The sequence below is a fragment of the Pipra filicauda genome, unplaced genomic scaffold (genome assembly GCF_003945595.2).
Source record: "Pipra filicauda isolate LSUMZ 115617 unplaced genomic scaffold, ASM394559v2 scaffold18_size4552066_pilon, whole genome shotgun sequence".
Taxonomy (NCBI): Eukaryota; Metazoa; Chordata; class Aves; order Passeriformes; family Pipridae; genus Pipra; species Pipra filicauda.
In genome coordinates, this window is record NW_024104298.1 from 623,293 (window position 1) to 644,221 (window position 20,929).

At 42.2% G+C, this 20,929-nt stretch overlaps 1 protein-coding gene across 1 annotated transcript; it reads left to right on the top strand.

The window, feature by feature from the left end:
- XK (X-linked Kx blood group) lies at window positions 1–20,162 on the top strand. Its single transcript, XM_027742041.2, has 3 exons — window positions 1–393; window positions 9,011–9,273; window positions 16,170–20,162. The coding sequence occupies exons 1-3, from the start codon at window positions 149–151 to the stop codon at window positions 16,994–16,996; spliced, it is 1,335 nt and encodes a 444-aa protein (XP_027597842.1). The 5' UTR covers window positions 1–148; the 3' UTR covers window positions 16,997–20,162.
- Window positions 20,163–20,929: the final 767 nt, after the last annotated feature.

A 20,929-nucleotide genomic window follows, 5' to 3' on the forward strand; every position in this document is an offset into this window, starting at 1 on the left:
GGCGGCGGAGGCCGCGGTCCGGCGCTGAGGGCGGCGGTGAGGGCGGCGGGGCTCCCCCTGGCGGGCTCGGCGCCGCACCGCACCCACCGCACCGCGCCTCAGCTGGGCGGGCCGGGCGGGCCGGGCTGGGGCGGTGGTGGCGGCGGCGATGAAATTCCCGGGCTCTGTCCTCGTCTCCCTCGTCCTCTTCTTGTCCGAGACCACGGCCGCGCTGTGCCTGAGCGCGGCGTACCGCGCGGCGGGGGACCCCATGTGGCACTGGCTGACGCTGGTCTGCGCCCTCCTGCCCTGCGTGCTGGTGCAGCTCAGCCTGGTCTTCATCCACCGCGACGTGACCCGCGACCGCCCGCTGGTGCTGCTGCTGCACCTGCTGCAGCTCGGGCCGCTCGTCAGGTCGGTGAGTCCGTCCCGCCCCTCGGCGGGGCCGGGGCCGAGCGCGGGGGGCGCCCGGAGCCCCCCGGCCTTTGTGCGGAGCGGGCGCGGCCGCTGCTGCTCTGCACCGGCGGGCGCCGCGTCCTGCCGGTCCTGCCTTTGAACGGCGTCCTTTGGGAATGCCCTCAGGGAAAAGGGGCTCAGCCCTGCCGGGCCCGCGGGGAGCCGGGAGAGCCCCCGTCCGCGTCCCGCTGCTGCGCTGGTTTTGCATCGCCGTGGCTCCCTGCGGATGGCCGTGTCTGTTCGCTGCCGGCTCATCCATAGCGCTTTGCTCGCAGGTGACTTCCAGGAGGGAAAGGGAAGGTTCGCTCGGTTGGGAGTTTAGGACAACGACAGTGATGCTCTAGTCAGTCTGTTCTTTCCAAATGTGAACTTCTTGCCCCACATTGCTTTTGGAGATTTTTTTTTTCAACTTCAGTTTAACTTCTCTCTGAAAATACCCTTAAAGTAAAAAAAGAAATCCCAGGTAGATGAAAAGCTACAGCGGTAGTGCAACTCCCAAGTCAAAATGTTTGCTGGGAGCCTTCATTTTAAATTTACATTCATATCTTTTATTTAAAAAGAAAGGTGATTAAATGCAGTGCATCTGAAGAAGAGGCTGGGAGAAGCATCAGCAACTTTTTGAAATTCCTGGACAGTGTGGGAAAGGAAGATTTGTTCACACTAAGAAGGGTGAACAGTTCGGATGTTACAAAATATCTTACACATCAAAAACATGACTTCTATAACCACGACTGGGTTTTGTTAATGTTTTTGGTTTTTTAAGATTTTAAAGATATTTAAGTTATGGCTAAACAGTTAGTTCTTGAAGAGCTCTGATTTCTAAAAGCTGAGAATAAAGTACTTCTACATTCTTTGGAAAATAAGAGAGGAACCAAAGAGAAAGAAATTATCAAAATAAAAACTATGTTGGTGACTTTTGTCATTCTAAATCAATTTCTTGAGGTCAGATAAGGAAAGAATGTCATGTCAAGCTGGAAGATGTGAATAAAAAAATAAAGGATGTAAACAACCAAAAAAAATTGGAGGATTTTCTTTCTAATTATCTGAAAGAAACAGACTTCCTCTTTGACCTTAACCACCAGGCATGACTTGACTTTCTCTTTCTTTCTCAATATCAAGTTTATCTGTTTACAACACAAGTATCACGTTGTGCAGAACACACTTTCTGCTCCATTGGCAAGCTCCCAGCCACAGTCACTGCTGTAAAACTAATGGGCATATGGAAGCCCTCTCCTCTCTTCAAGTGTGTTGCCAGCTCTGCAATTCTGCCTTTCTCAAAGATTTACAAACCTGGCATTTCCAGAAGGTTTGAAGATGTTCTGGAGGTGTTGCAGCATGCCTGTGCCACGGTCCCCATGACATCATTTGGGCATTACAAAGTGATGTATGTTGATTTCTCTCTAAACCCAGGATAACTGGAATTATAATTACTAATACAAAGAGGGTAGTACATTCATGCTACCTGAGAAACTTATTTCCTGCTAAAGGCTGGAGGGACTCTACAAAACAGAAACTTCATAGAAAACAACCTCTCTTTAGTTTTCAGGAAATGTGTCTATTTGTAGAATGCAGCACAGAAATGTGGGAAGACGAAGTGATCAGTCTGAGGCAGACAGTAAAGGGATTTTATTTTGGGGTTTTTTTCCTCCCTTGCCTTTCTTGCAGCTAAACATTGCTGTATCTGTCAGAAGAGGAAACTGATTGTTTCCCATAAGTTATAGCTCTGCACTGTATAAGTTTAAGGGTTTTCAGCACATGAAATACTTTACGTTTCCCTGCTTTGCACAGGAGGCTTTCTATCCTGTGTGGACTGCCATGCACACAAGTGGTAGCTAGAAGGCAAAATATTTTTTGGCTGTATCATCACTGCACTGGGGCTTTAACTTTTGTAAGCTGAAAAGGACCATCGTCCTTGGAGGCATTTTGTTCTATCCTTGTAGGCAAACCTCTGCTCCTTTACACCAGAGAATCCTGCTGTTCTTAGTCATTTGCTTCCCTGGTGTGAAGCCTCACTCCATCCTCCCTGCTCAGTCTCTTGTATCTCTCTGGCACAGCCCAGGGTTGCTTAGGGAGAGCTGGGCCACATTAGGTCAAATAGGACACAGACAGTAGAGCCTCCTCAGGCTCTGTCTGCTTGTGGCATCAGAGTGAAGTGTTTAAGAACCTTTAGGCTGTGTGAGATGACATGCTGCAAAAGAGGGCTGGCTGCTTTGGCTGGCTTTAAAAAAGCTAACACCCACCTTTTAACCATCTTTTTTTGGTTTGGTATGATACAGGATAGTCAGGATTTCTCTGTTCAAACTCAGATACTGTGATATCAGTGCACTGCTTACCAACAGCCCATATATGTTTTGTGAGGTTTTCTTCATCATATTAAAATCTAAACATTTTTCTCCTCTTCCTTTTTCTCTTAAAAAAAACCCAAACAAACAACCTTTAAATTATGGGGAATGGTTTGGGCATATCTTGGCGGGGAAGGAGGGTATTGAACTGTGCAAGAGAAATGATCCAGCCTATTTTGAATCATGTGTGTTGGGAAGAAAGTACATTCTCTCATAGATCCTTCTTACATATCACCATCTTCCCCAAACACCCACACTCCACCTGTTCGGGAGGCACTTGCTGTCCTGCCACCACTGGAAGCACTAAAATTGGGTAACATCCCCCTTCCTGGAGAGGACTTTTGCTGTACTGTTAATGTACCTTTTTTTTTTTTTTTTTAATTTCTTCTCCCACTCCCTAGGAGCTTCTCTATAAATTTGGGGCAATTTGTAGAGCAAAATTTCTATATCCCTTAGTGGCCTGGCTGTGACACTCAGGATGCAGGCATGCCAGAGACTATGCAGAGACTTGGCTGGAACAAAGTGACTGCAGGTTTCTGGGCATCATGAGGGATTCCTGCAGCATTTCAGGTCAGTGCCATTCCTTATGAGTGCACCAAATTGTCTGGATGCTTAGGAGACATATTTGGATACTTTTTTTTAAAAAGAAGATTCTTTTGCCGCATAAAGTAAATTATAACAAAAAGAAATTACTTAAAATAGTAGCCAGTGTTAATGAGAGGTTTAATGTACTTTTATTTTCTTTAGGGAAGGTCATGGTGAGATTTTTGGTTCATTATTGGCTGCTCCTGAACCAAGGACTCTCTCTTTATTCCCTGTTCATTTGAATGGCACCTCTATCACCAAGATCATCTTGAGATTTTAGGTGCTGCTACAATTCCAATAAATGACAACTGGATGTATTTTTACTAGTGTACTGCACCACACTTAAGGATTTGTTCAAAGTGCAAATAACTCTTCATAGAATCAGAGAATCGTTTAGGTTGGAAAAGACCTCTAAATCATCAAATCCAGTTGATAACCCAGCACCACAGTGTTCACTACTAAACCATGTCCCTAAGTGCCACATCCACATGCCTTTTGGAACATTTCTAACCATGATGATTCCACCACTTCCTGAGCAGCTTATTCCAATGCTTGACCGCCCTTTAAGTGAAAAGACTTTTACTAATATCCAACCTGAACCTCCCCTGGCACAACTTGAGGCCATATCCTCTTGTCCTGTCACTTGTTATCTTGGGAGGAGTGACTGACCCTTACCTGGCTACAGCCTCCTTTTGGGTAGTTGTAGAGCAAGAAGGTCCCACCAAGCCTCCTTTTTTCTTTACCCTTCATGAAGGGTACCAGAGAACCCCCTGTTAACTTCCTTGCTCTTTTCTATTTTGCAAGCAACAAACAGATCAGGAGCTGAAGTGCTGATTAGTCAGTCATTAGCCAGTCAAACTGGCTTAGTCAGTCACACTCCAGAGATGTTCCTGGTGTTGTACCTTAAGTCTGCTAGATGCAGTGGTTCCCTACCACCTGAATTACTGAAGTGGCATACTCAAAAGAGACTGGTGTGAACTTGGCAGTGCTTCCTTCTGGTACCAACTTCATGGAGAGAAAAGCTTGAGTGACTGCAGGTGTCTTTGAGACTACTGTCCCTGGTGCTCTGTTAGTGGAATGTGAGCCCACGGGCTGTTCCTTGTTAGGAGATGCAATCAGGGAAGGGCTGTCCCCACAGAAGGATGAACTTCTCTTGCAAAAAACATCACAATCAAATATAACAAGTCCCTTTTTAGAACACTAATTACTGTTTTCCTTGGGTTATAATGGGACAGGGATGTAAACAATAGAATATTATTTAATGGGCTAGGGCTTTGTTTCTCAAGGCATGAGGAGAAACAATTACATGTCTGTGTGTACCTTGTAGACAGCAGCACAGCAGATGCAGGAGGAAGTTTGCATCAAACTGCCAGAGGAGCTGCTGTTATGGCCAAAGTTTGATTCTGTGAGCTGCAGGAAGCAAAACAAAACAAAACAAACTCACCAAAGAAACCCCCCAAAAAACCTTCTATAGGCTGAAATTTTTAGTCGTTCATGTTTTGGATATCTAATTCTGCGATTTGAAATCTAATGAGCTCTACTGGTTCGATCTCATCGTGCAGAAGAATTGTCTCCCATGGGTAGTCTCTCTTTCCTGGTGACCTGCTTTGCAGTTCAAAATAGAACAGGTCTAAAAACTTTCCTTCCTTTTAGTACTTCCATTGGCAGACCTTATCGTAGGAGATCCTGCTAGCTCTAAACTTTACAACTGTTCATGTATCTTCCTCTTTTCCAGATGGGAAGACTATGCCTAAATTGTCTTCAGGCTATTTTTTTTTCCTTTATTCCCGAGAAGATGTGTTAGGTGTCCATCATGGGATGAAAAGAAAGTCAGTGCAGGTAGAAGGTAGAACAGTGAGTGAGGAACAGTCTTTGGCTGATGTAGGTAAGTAAGTCTGCAGGACTGATGAGTCTTTTGCTTGCTTTTCTAAAGAGAAGGAATTACTAAAAATTGAGTCATTAGAGAAATCTGTATGTTTGCAGTGAGCTTCTGTGGATAGGTCTCAAATAGCTGTTTATTCTTGGAGCACTTGGCTGTGGAAAGTTCCGTTTTCATTGCCTACTCCCTCTTCACACCACCATTATTTTTTCTGTATTTAAATCCCACGCATCCATGATTAAAAGAGGGAATGAGGTGCTCGCTCTCGGCAAGCTTATAGGGATGGGATTATTCCTCCTACTTACTGTGTTGAAGGCAAATGTTTGCTGCTGAATCACTTCTTGTGGGCACCATCAGGATCCTTGAAAAAGTATGGCTTTTCTCTCTGCCAAGATGGGGAGAAAGCAGCACCATCCTTTTCTTACCTTTTAACTTTCACCGTAGAAAGTAGATCTGACTTTTTTTCTTCAAAGCAAATTGCAGCTGTCATTGCCTTACATGCAGTGAAAACAACCAGCTGCTCTCCTTCCGCTTTTGGTGCCAAGTGAGGAGCTGTTGAAGGGGCCCTAAATGTCACTGCATTCCAGGAAATGGATTGTGCAGAAGTTGGGATCTCTCACTCCTGTTCCTCTGGAGCAGAGCAGCGATGAGCAACTGGGGCTTCTGGGGAATTCATCATGCTGCAGCAGTTTGTAACTGTGGAGGAGAGTTATCGTGAAGCAGTTGCCATCTTGTACTGTGTCTTAGTTGTGCTTCATACTAAAGAAGAACAAGCCAGTTCATTTAAAGACAAGATACCCAACCCTTCAGCATGTACTTCACAGACAAAGTCATAATCTGGCGCAGGTGCATGATCTGAATTGATTCTTCATCACAGTTCTGGATCCTTCTCATCTGGCTGGTCCTTCAAGTGCCTGTTCCCCTTAACTCTCTATTCCTTAAAACTTTTAGATTGGTGCTCTTTGTTTCTAGTATATCAGCTGCTAGTCTGTTACTGTTTGAAGCAATTGCTTGGGCAGTGGCACCAGTCAGAGTCCTGACTGCATTTGTATTTTGCTCCAGAAGGCTTGACCTCCAGAAACACTCCCGTGGGCAGGGCCTGGAAGAAAATGGGCATAATTAGTGATGTAGTCTGAGTGCTTGCACATACCATTTTATTGTTCTGCTGTACTGGTAAAAGTCCCCTTTTGGCTCTAAGGTTGCTCATTTCACATTGTGTTTGCTTTTCTCTACTGATATAAAATTTCCCATCACAAACAATACACTTTTACTTAGTACCCAGCTAATAAATACAAATCAAATGCTTGCCCCAAAATTCAACATTTTGTTGATTATAATGTTTGCTATAGTGAGTTGTCTTATAAATCTTATAATCTCTTTTATTGGATTATTGTGTATTTTTCAGATGGGTCCCTAAACTATATCTGCTTCTAATCACACACAGCAAGAGTTCAGAAGCTGATGCTGAGATCCCATTTTCCATAATAGCTTCAGACTTGCCCTCAGCTCAGGGTGAATACATAGCTGTGAATACTAAGCAGGACAACAATGTTCTGGTATCTTTCTTTTGGAATAAAATCAATTTGTTGGCTTCAGAATCTGTGTTGGCTTCATAAGCCACAGTGCTTTATTAATTTTTCACACTTTATTTTTGGCTGTGTGGATTCTTTCACGTGGAACAAGGCTGGCAAGGAGTAGAAAGATTAATGAGGGGAAAACACAAAGTCATCTCTATGAATGGAGCCTCGAGAGCACCAGGGACTTCCTGGCATTAGTGATGATAGCTGAAGCCTTGTGGACCAAGGATAGTACTACATACTCCTAAAATTGCTCTTGAAACAGTTTCAGCAGTAGCAGTTGAAACTTGCTAATGGTCCAGTTAGGAGAAAAAATGAAGTATAGTTTATTAAAATAAAAATCAGCATGCTTATAGTTGAATTTTTATAAGTGCTACTTTACAGCTTTCCCCTAAAAGGCTGTGATAGGCTCTGAGTTGGCAAGTGTTTTAAAAAGTCAAGTTAAGAAGGAAATGGGAGTTCAATAAAGACTCAGACAAGCATAGCTCTGTCGTCTTTAGTTGTGAGACACTTTTAAATGGAAGATAAACCTTATTTGTAGGTTACCAAAACTCACCGGCCATCTGACTTGGTGGAGACTCAGAGATGCTGCATTCCAGCAAGTATTAACTGCAGAGGTGAAGGAGATGAACCTCAGCAGGCACTATGGAAGGAAAGAAGACAGCTCAATCCCCACCAGCAGATGATGCCTGTGCAAGAAGATGCCGTGCATGCCAGGCTGTGGGAGGGGGTGTGACCAGAGCTGGTGCCACAGGGGGGCACTGGGGATTTCTCCCCCCAAAACTTCCCTTGGCTGGAATCCAGCCCTCACCAGTGCTGCTACTCACACTACAGCTGGGTTTGGGCTTTTGGGGAGTACTTTTCAGCTTATGGACTCCTCCGCAGCATGCCCTATGTTTTTAGAACCCTAAACAATGTGACAGAAATAAAGTTTTTCTTTCCTCTCCTGTCACCTTCAGCTTATGATTTCACCTGTACCTCTGTTATTCCTTACTTGTTATTACTTCCCAGACAAGGCTGACTGTTCCCCTTTGTGTTTTGGGTTCTGCTTGATGCCCAAGCCTGCCCTTAACACCTTCATATCTGAGTAGTTCTCTTAGAATAGTTTTTCTGAAGTTTTATCCAATTAAAAAACATTCATTGGAAGGAAGTTTCAGAAATTGTCCTTTCCTTGCAGAAATCTGTCTGAGGCTAATTCTCAAAGAGCCAGATTGTCCTTGTTGCTACAGCATTAACTGCAGATAACCTTTTCTATTCCCTCCCAAATGTATGGATTATTCTCTGTGCATAGGTAGAGGCAGCAAATAGTACAATATGTAATTTATGATTAGAAATGTGTGTACTGGCACCACTTTGTTCCTTGAAAGTTAGTCTGCAGTAAGTTAGACTATATAAACAAGAGGGTTTGGCTCCCACTGTGTTTAAAGTATAAAGAGCTACAGCAACAGGAAACACTACATCTTCTTATTTAAAAGCTTTTTGCAAGATTATGTTTAATGTTTCTTTAACAGTGCAGTAAACATAAGCAAACGTAAAGACTAAAGCTCCTATTTTTTGTGTCTTTTTAAAAAATGCTGATTTCCAGAGTTGTGAGGCTCAAGACTGCTCCTTCTCACTGCTCTGGCATGTCATTAGTGTTTTGAACCATTGCTGGGTAAAGCAAGAATTGGAGTCCAACATTTTGAGGTGTGCACACCTGCTTGTACCCTGAGCTTCTCTCTTCAGATACTTTGTTTAAGGCAAAGGTATGAAAAGTGTGTTTTGTGCCATGTCCCACTGGCGTGTCACAGATGTATGGATAACAGGAAGATAAAGATGTGAGGATCTGAAAAATACTTCTGACTTGGGCCCCGGGTTTGCCTATGAACATTGTAGTTTAAGGACTTCAGTGGGACAGCAGAGAGCAAAGGTATCTCATAGGAAACAACTAAACCTCCTCCCATCTCTGAGTACTGCAAGCAACCCAAAGGGCACTGCTGGGTTCTTGCTCTCTAGTCGCATGTAGTTCATGTTTTAAAGAGTGAAATCTGTCATATTCCAAATTTACCAGGGTGAGAAAACATACAGTCTTTGCTCTATGAACAAATGGCTTAGGACTTATATGTAATTGCTTAAAATACTAAGGATTGGGAAGACCTATGCTTTTCTTTTGTTTTTTTTCCCTGTCACTCTGTTTACTCATTTGCTTGTAGGTGTGTGGAAGCCTTTTATATTTACTACCATGCTGGCAGGATTGAAGACCCCTATGTCAGCATCACGAAGAAGTGGCAGGTGCCCAAGGATGGGTACTCAGAAGAAATTGAGAAGGAAGTGGGACAGGCTGAGCGCAAGCTGCGCACGCACAGGTCCGCCTTCAGCCGGGCCTCCGTGATCCAGGCGTTCCTCGGCTCCGCGCCCCAGCTCACCCTCCAGCTCTACATCAGTGTCATGCAGCGGGAGATCACGGCTGCCAGAAGTAGGTAGAGCCCTTGTTATCACCCTTTCTGGTATTTTGGTGGGAGGGAGAGGAGGTCAGCAGTCAGGTGTAGCTGCCCTGGACAAAAACCAAATGTGTTGCAATGTATTTCGTCTTCCTGACAGATTTTGATGCTGATGTTGCTTCCAAGTTTATATCATGTTTTAGACTCTGACTCTTTCTGTACCATACTTGGGTTGCTATAAAAACATTAATTTGATAAAGTGGCTATTATGGCATGACAGGCTATTATGGCTATGGCTATTAAGGCAACTCAAGGAACTGAACTGTCTTTATGTAGAAGGAAAAAAACATTGCCTCTATTCCATTTTGGTTTTTGAGCAAACTTCCCGGAAAATTCCTTTGGGTACACCACAAAGCATGTTTTACCATGCTGCATTAGGAAATATGTACTTTCAAGAATGGAGTTTTAAATATGGACTGAGGATGTGAGCTGTCTTTACTTGTGCCAGACTCTGATTTTGGAATCAAAAGGCTGAATTCAATAAGCTGGTATGCAACTGTGGCCATCTCATCTCTTGACCCAAGCTGTTAAGCCTTCACCAAGCGATGCTACACCACATGGGCTACCAGGACACATCTGTGGGACTCTGCATCTTGCTCCATGATGAGCTCTTGATTTGCTGGCTTGCTGCCAAATAAAGAACCTACTCTAGCTGATCATGGAGCTTTTCAGTGTAAGAAAGGACTTTGACACCTATGAGAATTTGGAGATGTGTTTCCACTAAAAGAAAATGTTGTATATGTAGGGCCATGAGTGGCCAGGGGTCTTTACCAGCATCACAGGTAGGGAGGCTGGGGCTAGGGTAACAGGTTAATAATTGAATTAAAGGAAAATCATCATCATCATCATCATCATTATCATCATGGCTAGGCTTCGCGAACGAACATTTGGGAAGGGCTCTACCCACGTTTGTTGCAAGAAAGGAAAATATTATTACAATAATAGTAGTAAGGGAGTGGAGGAGAGAGGAGGAGGGAGAGGGAGAGGAATAAAACCCAAGAAAGACACATGATGGACAATATAGTTGCTCACTATCCACTGACCAATGCCCAGCAGCAATCAGACCCTCCCAGCCAACTCCTCCCAGTTCATAAACTGGGCATGATGCTCTGTGATGTGGAATATTCCTTTGGCTAATTTGGATCAGCTGTCCTGGTTGTGCTTCCTCACAGCTTCTTATGTACTTCCTCACTAGCAGAGCATGAGAAACTGAAAAGTCCTTGACTTAGAGTAAGCACTGCTCAGCAACAACTAAAACCTCAGTGTGTTATCAACATTATTTTCACACTGAATCAAAACTCAGCACTGTACCAGCTAATAAGAAGAAAATTAACTCTACCCCAGCTGGAACCATAGCAGAAGTTTCTTGAAAGACATTGCTCCTGACAGTTTTGAGTTCTTCACAGCTAAGGTAGGTTCTTCAAATAGCCATGGCATTTGTGACATGAGATGAGGACAAAGCACCTGAATCCTTGGCTGAACAGTGCAGTTAGCAAAGTTTCCAGTCACTTTGCTGCAGCTGGCATTTACTTGGCAAAGGTCACCATTTTATTGTATTTTTTTTATTACTGTTTTTGACCTTACTGGTCATGACAGCCAAGGAGAAGCACTGTGTTCCACATGATTAGAGAATTGCTTATTTAAGAATGATTTGTAACACTCTATTACTTCTGACTTTTTCTGTCACTGCTGAGATAAATTGTGAATGACAGACTGATAAACGACCTTTTGTGGGTGAAATGAAGTTAAACAGAAGTAAGCTGGCTCACCAGTGAGTTTGGTGAGCTAACTAGCAAATGCAGCGGTCACCTCATGTCTCCCAGGAGCCATCTCTGTAGCAGGTGTAATTCTAAAATACAGAAATGCAGAGAAAACAAAAGTGTTAGGAACAGCGGCAAGGTCTGTTAGAGATCATACATCAGAAAAACAAGAACCCTGACTATATTCCTGTTTTGTATATCTTACCTACTGAAATATTGAAGCTTTCTACAATCTCTTTATCCAGCTTATTTTTGCAGTAGTACCTTTTGTCCACCAGTATTATTCAGCCTCCAGAGTAAAGGGGAATGATGCACATTTTCATCTTGTTTTCTATGTGTACACAGGATTCTCACATATAACTACATGACTTTAACCCTTTGATTTTGCTGCACCATCAAAGTAATTTAACAGCCAGTCCAGCTCTTATTCCACACTTCACGTCTTCAGCTTCCTTATTCTTTAACACTGATCCTTCCATTTTCATCTGTTATAATTATCACTGTCTTGTATTTTGATTTCCACTTTTTTTGTCTTGTCTCCTCATCAGTCTCTTCTTTTTCTGGATTCCTACACTATCCTGCCTATTATTCTGTGTAAATTCTGCTTGTTCAGGGGTAAGGAGGTCAGCATCACCTCTGAACCTAAAGCTGTTTACCATCATGCTCGTAGCATGGCTTGTCCCTTTCAAATCTGTGTGAAACTCCTTGTTACTTCCAGTATTGGATTGAACAGTTCTGAACAGAATGTGCATCCCTGTCTAGCCCTTTGTCAGCCAGAGCCATACTCTGTGTTTCTTGTGTATTTCATGTCATTCATTAGTTTCTCTGGAGGTTTTGGGTGGGTCATCACACTTGCGGATTATCAGATCCTTGCCGGTGTTTGGCATTCTCCAAAACTGTCATTTCACTGTCTGCCAAGAATGGAAGATCAAGAGAACTGGAGAGAATTGCAAAAGCAGGACAAAGTCTTTAGGTTAGTAATGAGTGACTTAAAGCTTCAGTGACTGCAAGAAATAGTAGAAATGCTGGATGTAATGCAACACTGGAAACCAGCATGTAATAGCAGGAACAGTGTGGCCAGCAGGACCAGGGAAGTGTTTCTTCCCCTGTACTCAGCGCTGGTGAAGCCACACCTTGAGTGCTGTGTCCAGTTCTGGGCCCCTCAGTTCAGGAAGGACATTGAGGTGCTGGAGAAGGTCCAGAGAAGAGCAACAAGGCTGATGAAGGGACTCAAGCACAAGTCCTGTGAGGAGAGGCTGAGGGAGCTGCGGTTCTTTAGCCTGGAGGGGGCTCAGAGGAGACCTCATCACTCTCTACAACTCCCTGAAAGGAGGTTGTAGCCAGGTGGGCATCGGTCTCTTCTCCCAGGCAACCAGCAGTAGGACAAGAGGGCAAGGTCTTTAGCTCTTCCAGGGGAAGTTTAGGTTGGATTTTAGGAAGAAATTTTTTACAGAGAGAGTAATCAGACATTGGAATGGGCTGCCCAGGGAAGTGGTGGATTCACCGCCCCTGGAGGTTTTTAAGATGAGACTGGATGTGGCACTTAGTGCCATGGTCTGGTAACCACGGCAGTGTTGGATCAAGGGTTGGACTTGATGATCTCGGAGGTCTTTTCCAACCCAGTTGATTCTATGATTCTAATCTGAGTCCTAGTTCTAAATATTCAGTTCTTTCTTTGTTTACAACCTGACTGGGAAGAAGTTTCCCAGCTTGCTACTGTATGAAATGCTCATGAAATGACTTTGTAGTTGGCACTCCCAGAACAGACGCCGAGGTCTCTTCTGCACATTTGGGCTACACTCTACACTCAGATGCTTCAACACCTGTCAGTATTGTCTTTGCCTTAGAGCCAGATATAACCTTGCTTTGAAGAGGGTCTGACAACAGGCTCAGGTCCACTTACCCACTGCTGGGCAGCTCTCCAGACCACTTCACTTAGGTAGTACCACCTGGAGGAACATAAGGCCAGGAGGTGCCAAAAAGACCTGAGTTAATGTTAGTTACAAAACCAGTTTGTTGGACATGGGGGATGTGTGGCTTGCCCCTTATCTCTGACTAAGGGCCAATTCTCAGTGTGCAGTATTGAATGTGGAAGCAATGTTTTTGTTTTTGTAAGTCTGGTTTGTGTGCTGTTAACAGCAGGCAAGTTATCTTTTTCAAGCATTGCTTACAGTGATAATCTCAAAAGGAGGATTTCCTACAATTTAAAAATGAAATTATTCTCCGGAAGAAGGTTGGATTTCTTTTTTTTGATGAAAATTTTTAGCAGTGACAGCCATCTTTAGTACAGAAGTTTTTGCTGTAATACTTCTTACAACTTACTAGTGTTTTCAGTGGCACTTTCCTAATGCTCTTGACTGGGTTCTGTAGATGATCTTACTAGAGATCTTAAGATGTTTCTCCAGTTGCTTCTTCTGAACTCATTAAGCTCTGACCACAGAATATTTTTCTCATTGTTTGAACAACGTACTTTGAGTATTAATAGTTGTTTCTAAGTGTTGAAATTATATGTTATGGCAAAAAAAAAGTTTCTAGGTGTCTTACCCTAAGGAAAAATATAAGTGCCCTTATTTTTCAAGGATTCTGATTATCAGTTTAGAAAACTATAGTATATATAACGTATGTATATATATGTATATAACTATAGTATATATAACAGATTTCAGTCTTTGTGATTTAGCTCATCTAGAGCAGAATTAGCAATTGCTGAAGTGGGAAGGACCAGGTCTTGAAAGTACTTAGGACATAATACCAAAACCCAACAAAATAAAACAGTGCCTGCATGAATGACTCAGTGAGTGTGCACCTCTGATTTGTAAGAAAAGTACAGCCTTTTGGGAGGAGGAAGAAAGAAAAGAAATGCCACCTTTATAAAGACTGTTAAGGAATTTGGGACTGTTCCAAGAGAAGATGCTTTGCCTTTTAAATTTTCATTTCTTTGCCTGCTCAGGATGAGCAAAAGCAACAGTGTCACTCTCCCCCATGTCCCTTTGTGGTTCCTTCAAACCATCTTTCTCACAGAGTTAAAAGCGACGTTTGAACTGAAGGTTTGGTGACAGTAATGAGTTTTGGGAAAGGAGCAGGACTGGACTACTGTATTAAACTGCAGCCAGCATGACCTAGTTTTTATCAGTGGAGAAATGCCTCTTTTGAAGGCTTGAGTTTATAAGATAAGTTTGAGATTAATACAGGATTCCTAAAGTGAAATTGCGGGATAACATATATGTCTCAGCTTATCAAAGCAGAAAGCAAGCACACGTCCAAGACAGCAGCGCTCAGTCCCTGGTGGGCAGGTTTTTGTTTCTTTAACTCTGAGCTTTGTTAGCTGCTGTAAGTCATGTTCTTTCATAGCCCAAAACTACAGGAAAGACTTTGTAAAGAGCTACAGAATATCAAGCAATATTCTTGACTGCAGTCACCTGCTCTTCTGCTTTCAGCCAATGTTTTTCCAAGACATAACATTTAAAAATTCTCAGCTTGGGTACAGTGCTGTAAGAAAGATGTTTAAAAACACCTACTAAAAATATAAGAATATATGCACTACCAAACTGGGATGTACAAAATTACCATATAAAATAGTCAATGCTTTTCAGCTTACTGAGTGCTTTGGAAAATTAGATATAAAGACTTAATTAACTCTTTTCCAAATAATTCAGAGGTGTTTGTCGATCAGAATGGGAGAGAGCTTAGCTGAAGTGATAGAGAAAATCCTCTTAGAAAGTTATTAGAGATCTTAAAATAGTCATGTTTCTTTCAAAGTCATGCTTAGAAATGAATAACTTTAATTAGGAAAAACCCACAAACCCCATGTAGCAGGGAATCCAGTTCATTTGTAGGACATTGACACACAAATTAATTGAAGGCTGCAGAAAGCACTGGTTGCTAAACATTGCAAAAGTAATTGACACAATTAAGAATTCCCAACTCTGAGTGTTTTATCTGGTGCAATATAATGCCCTGACCAGTTGGCTTAGTTAGTTTCATTGAAACTCTAAAAGAAACAACTGAACCATTTTTACTGTGCTTAACTCATTTGCGTGGACAAAATGCTAAGATTGAAACTAAATGTATAGGTTGGGGGTGACTAAAATTAGTCCTCTAAGTCACCCATTCAGCGTGTTGGTAAAAATTGTGAATATATATTTGCATAATTGTGTATGCAAGTGCTAACAAAAAAAATGTGGGCAGTTGGCACTTCTGTTTATTCTATGTGTCCAGTGTTCTTGTACATTTGTACCCACTCAATGTGGCGAGACAAGACACCCTTCTGCAGCCCCAGAAGGCTTTTCCCCTATTGCATCTGGGGAAGGCAGCTAACACCTGGCCTCTGCCTTCACTTTCTGCAGAGTCTAAATGCTGTGAAACTTTCCCTTCGGGGATTTCTGAGTAGATGTGAGATACTGAAAGTTGATCTGAACATTTAAATACATTTTTAAAAGGAGTGGGTTTTTTACATGCATGGTACAGATAGGTGTATAAAGAAAATGGAAATATAGGAAAACACATTGAACACAGGTGAGCAAATATCTCTCTACACAGGCAGAGACAGTGCAGGTGATTCTGGGTTTAAATTGCTTTGGCTTTCAGTTTTGAGCTCTATCACAGAGCTTTCTTGTGATCTTCAACAATTTATTTCGATGTAGAACTTCACAAGCACCAAGTTATCTGCACATCCAAGTTACTCCAAAGTTTCAGCTTCTGTCTTGCATTTTTTCATCTATATGGAGAGGAAGTAGCACTCCTGTGCCTTGTGAAGTGCTGTAAGAGTTTGAGAGCAAGTTGGATGCTCTTATGACTGAGCTGTGTAACCACCAAGGACGGTATATGTATGAACAGCCCTTGGCAGGGGAAGTGCTCTTTCTAGCTACATGTAAAAGTAACAAACAGGGACAAAGACAGGAGGTAGGGTTAGAGTTATGTGATGGTTTTGGCTGGGGTAGAGTTCATTTTTTTCACACAAATATATACAAGGAATGGCTTTTGTGGCATTACACCCTGCTGGGAATCCCCAGGAAAATCCCAGGTGAAAATGACTGCGTCTGCACTAGTCTGCTGCAATGTCTGTAACTTCTGCTGAGCCGAAGGTCCTGATTTGTGTTTTCTCTTTGTAGGTATTTTTATGCTGCTTTCTCTCCTGTCCATTGTATACGGCGCCTTGCGCTGCAACATCCTGGCCCTTAAGATTAAGTACGATGATTACGAGGTCCATGTGAAACCAGCCGCCTACCTCTGCATATTCCTGTGGAGAAGCTTTGAGATTGCCACACGGGTGACGGTGTTGGTCCTTTTCAGTTCAGTCCTTCGAATCTGGATTTTCCCCGTTACGATGGCGAATTTCTTTGGCTTTTACTTCTTCCCGTGGATTCTTTTCTGGCGTAGCAGATCCCCATTTCCCGAGAACATAGAGAAGGAATTCAGCAGAGTCGGCACTACCATCGTCTTGTGCCTTCTCACCTTCCTGTATGCTGGCATTAACATGTTCTGCTGGTCGGCAGTGCAGGTGGAGCTCAATGATCCTGACTTAATTAGCAAATCCCAAAACTGGTACCGAATGGCTATGTACTACACACTGCGGTTCGTGGAGAACACGTTCCTCCTGCTGATGTGGTACCTTCATAAAACAGATATCTACATGTATGTCTGCACCCCACTGTTGTTCTTGAGGCTGCTCTTAGGTTACTGCATGGCTATCTTCTTCATGTTGGTGTTCTACCAGTTCTGCCACCCATGCAAAAAGCTTTTCTCATCCAGCATTACCGAAGCTTTGCTGTCCTGTTTGAAGTTCCTCTTCTTTATGCGCAAGACTCCCAAATCCACTGTACTGAGAGAGGAGGCAGCAGTGAAAACTCCTGAAAATACTGATGAAGCACAGAGCAGTAGCAAGACAATAGACTCTCAAAAGGGATATCTTCATCAAAGTGCTTCTTCCAATGCCTAATACAACTGGAAGCAAGTAGGTGCCTTTGAAAGATGGCAGATCACCTGCTGGAACGCTGTGTATCTTAGACATTGTGTCTTGTGGGTGGGGTTTCTTTCTTGCAGGTGTAGCACTGCATGGTGGCTGACAAGCCTGTCTTTGTGGAGAACAGTGTTCGGGTATTTGTATCTCTGTGTGTTTGTATGTGGAGAGCAATTGTTGTTTGTAGACTTCTATTTCAGAGGGGTTTTGCACATAGGTTTATTATCACATGCTTATTTTATTATCACATTATTGGAGACATCCTTCAAAAACTGGCCTGTTGCTCATCTTACTCAGGAAGTCTGAAGATGGAAGGCAATGAATTTTATTTCAGATAGGATGTCCCATGGCACACCTAGCATAGAAACAGAACTTAGACCTGGACTTTATGGCGACTGTAGCTGTGGTCTGCTTTGATCAAATTGCAGACTATGTTACACTCTAATTAGTGTAATACGATAATACTTCTCTCTGCAGTATTAGAGTTGGACTTCCACAATGCACTGTAGTCTGAGTTGCCATGAAACAGCCAATTAGCTAGCACTAACACTGAAATGTGACTGTTACTGAGGATGGACAGAGGGGTTATTGACTTTGCACTGTTTCACCCTTCATATTTGCTGCTTGTTAGTAAGGTAATGAAATTTAACACATTAATTGTGATGTTCTGGAATACCTTGTTTTTCTGACATTATCATTTGTCTAATACTTTGCTGTGTTCTGGTATCAAGGTAGTGTTCACTTTATTTAAATATCTAGAAGTTGGGCAGATAGTGTGTACTTGCCATGTAGGTGCTCTCTAGTGCACATCCCTAGGGAGTGATTCACCCGATCTTAAAATGCACAGGTGATGCGAATCCTTCTCTGGAGACCTGTTACTCAGTGTTGATCAGATGCCTTGACAATGAGTTTTGACTATCCATCTCCCATTTAGATGGCTGAAGTTAAGAGATGAGCACTACTCTGATTGTCAGGGCTTTGGTAGTGCACCAAGTAGGAAGCTCAGTGACTTTATCTGGGGAGAGAAGACACTGAGTCCTTCTTTTTGAGGCTGTGATTTGTTATGATTAGTTTAATATCATTAATTCAAGATGCTCTGACTTATTTACCTCAGAAATATCACACGCTTGAAGACTGAAAGAAAAAATGGAAGTCGTTGACTTTTCTCCTCAGCAATGCATAACCACAATAAAAGGGTTTCTGTATTTTGCAAGTTGCTGAGAAAGCTTTAGCAGATGAACATCCAGGAATTTAGTGGAAATGCACAAAACCATCTGTATTTTCAAAAACTAAGTGAAAGCTATTAGCACTTTGTTTGCTTAGCACCTTGCATTCCTTTTGGGTGATACACATTGTGACTGCTCGTGGGAACAAATAATTGATGACCCAAAGCATCTCCCAGTGTCCTAAGCTTAACCTCCATTCTGTCATCACGGAGGGTGAAGCTCTTCACTAGAGATGACATCGGCATCATTGTATTAGAAGTGCCTCAAATTCAGGTCTGAGGCCATTTATAATGAAATATGTCACCTGCAGTTCTGCAAAGAGCTAAGCTGCTTTTATTTTTTTCTTTATTGCACTGTAAATGAATGTCTTTATATTTCAGTTTTGTAATGGAGTTATGTTTTCATTTAGCTTAGTATGTATCTGTGTATGTTATGTGTATGTAGATCTCGTTAAATTATTGGTGGGTGGTAATGGGAATTTTTGGCCTGAGCTTGCCATGGGAATGTACCTCATACCTGGGGAAGATACCAAACCCCTCAGTTCTAATTTCTCTTTCTGAGGATCATAAAACAGTGAAGTGACTCCTTGAAGACACTACATGATTTCTCTGTACTTTTGTATGTGGAAGTACAGTGTAGTTTTTCTCTCTACTCTTCTAGATGCAAAAGAGTATTTCTTTTTTGTTGTTGTTTTTCAGTAGTGAGTTAAAGGAACAAGAGAGAATATAACCCTTGCTTCCAAACCTGCAGAGTTCAGCACACAGTCTCAAATTTTCTGGTGTTCTTAGCCAAAATGGAGTGTCTGTCTTTATAGTTGGATACTCTTCAATATCATTAATCAGGGAATTATGGTTGTTGCCTATCTACAGATGTACCCAGGTCTGAAATATTAGTCTTTAAGGGAAAATAAAAAAGCGGCTTCACATGTAGAAGTAGTTCACATCTAAAGATCTCTCAAGTACTTAAAGCAGACTTTGGACACTGTAAGTGATGGTGCAGTTGTGATTCTGCCGTTTGGAAACAGTGAAAGCTTCACAAACCTCAGCCAGTGAGATGTTTCTGCTACAGCAAAGTCAAGTGTAGGAGAGTTACACAGCCAGGAGCCTGGTATGAATACACAGTGAGTACCATGTAAGCTCACATAACAATGCTGAAGGCTACTGCATATGCATATTTTAGAGCGTGTGCCATATTACTTCCTATTTTTGTACCAACCTGAAGTGCATGCATAGGGAACTGAATATTTAAATCACTGTTATGAGAGGGAAAAAAAATAAAAATATTTGTATGGGTTATGTTACTGTCCTATGGTTTTGCCTTAGTTGTGCAGAGTAACCAAATACAGCTTAAATACTCCACCAGCATGAGGGCCACTGCCTGTGCACTGTCTCATGTCACCACAGCCTGGAGTGCAGCTTCACCAGCAGCCTTGCTGCTCTGAGGTGTTTTATCTCCCTCTGCTGCCATTGCTGGTGGAAAGGTATGAGAGGGAGTCATAGAGACAGAAGACACTGTTAGACCAGTGTTTTAAAGGACAAGCTGATTTCTCTGAAGTGCCAGGAGAGGCAGTTTTTCCTCAAGATAACAACAGTCTGGAGGGTGTTGTTATCAGTCCACCCAGTGGCTGCACGGAGAGGATAATACTGGCTGCAAAGTCTGTATGTGTATGAATGAGTGATCCTTTGCTGCAAACTTTACTGTGGTTTTACTCTCCTCCATGAATATTTGAGGGGTCTGTGTGTTCAATGGAAGGGTTTAGGGCTACTGCTAAAAACTACTCACTTGAGTAGTCCTGAGTGACACAAAGGATTGCTCAGTAAGGATTGCTCACGTGTATAAGAGTATGCAAGATCTGATACATGGGTTTTCTTTTATACTTGTCAAACAACAGAAATTAAAATGTTGAAACTATCCCTTAAGTTGTGTTGGTATCAGTTCTTATTCTGCTGCTTTCAGAAATTCAAAGTAAGGTTTACAGAACACACTGTCATCTGTCACCACGCAGCAGCAGGAATGTTTTCAAGCAGATGTGACAGAAGAATAATCTGTGGTTGATTCAGGAGTTCCTTACCTCCAACCTGTGATGCTTCCATAGTTGTTTAGCAGGAAATTTTTTAAGAGGGGGGCAGTTTAAGAGGCCAGTGTTATATGAAACGAGATCTGTATATATAATATTTATTGCCAGGATGAGAATATTTTCTGGTTTACATTGGGAATTGGGAAGAATTCATTACTTTATAAGGAATATTTTAGCTTTTATTCTGCATACTTGTTTCAGACTCATCTGGATTTACCATGTCCTTGTCTCTGACCTAGTTAATAGCCAGCAAAATCCATGCTGAGGACTGTTGTGGAGGAACATGAATGCATAAAAACTTTGCAACACATTCAAGTGTTTGTAAACTTGTATCTATAAAATATACATTTATTTTGTAAATACAGGTGTAAATAGATACAAGTTGTAATGTGAGTACATCACTTAAATGAGGAGTAGTGAGAAAGATGTCCTGGTGGTGATGGACAGTACTGCTGCACTCCCTATAGCATAGAAAGTAATTAATCCTTTCTTACAGACATTATTTTTAGTCTCAAGGGATGATTTTAAAATTAATATCCACCATATATATTTTTTGTATTCACACGTAGATTAAAAACTCAATGAAAAATTTTGGATTTAGGCACAACG

What these genes read in the sequence shown, in the direction of transcription:
- XK (XM_027742041.2), top strand. Translation starts at nt 149, where the DNA reads ATGAAATTCCCGGGCTCTGTCCTCGTCTCCCTCGTCCTCTTCTTGTCC. An exon ending in CAGCTCGGGCCGCTCGTCAG is followed by an intron (nt 394 to 9,010) that starts GTCGGTGAGTCC and finishes ATTTGCTTGTAG; the next exon opens with GTGTGTGGAAGCCTTTTATA. An exon ending in GGAGATCACGGCTGCCAGAA is followed by an intron (nt 9,274 to 16,169) that starts GTAGGTAGAGCC and finishes TTCTCTTTGTAG; the next exon opens with GTATTTTTATGCTGCTTTCT.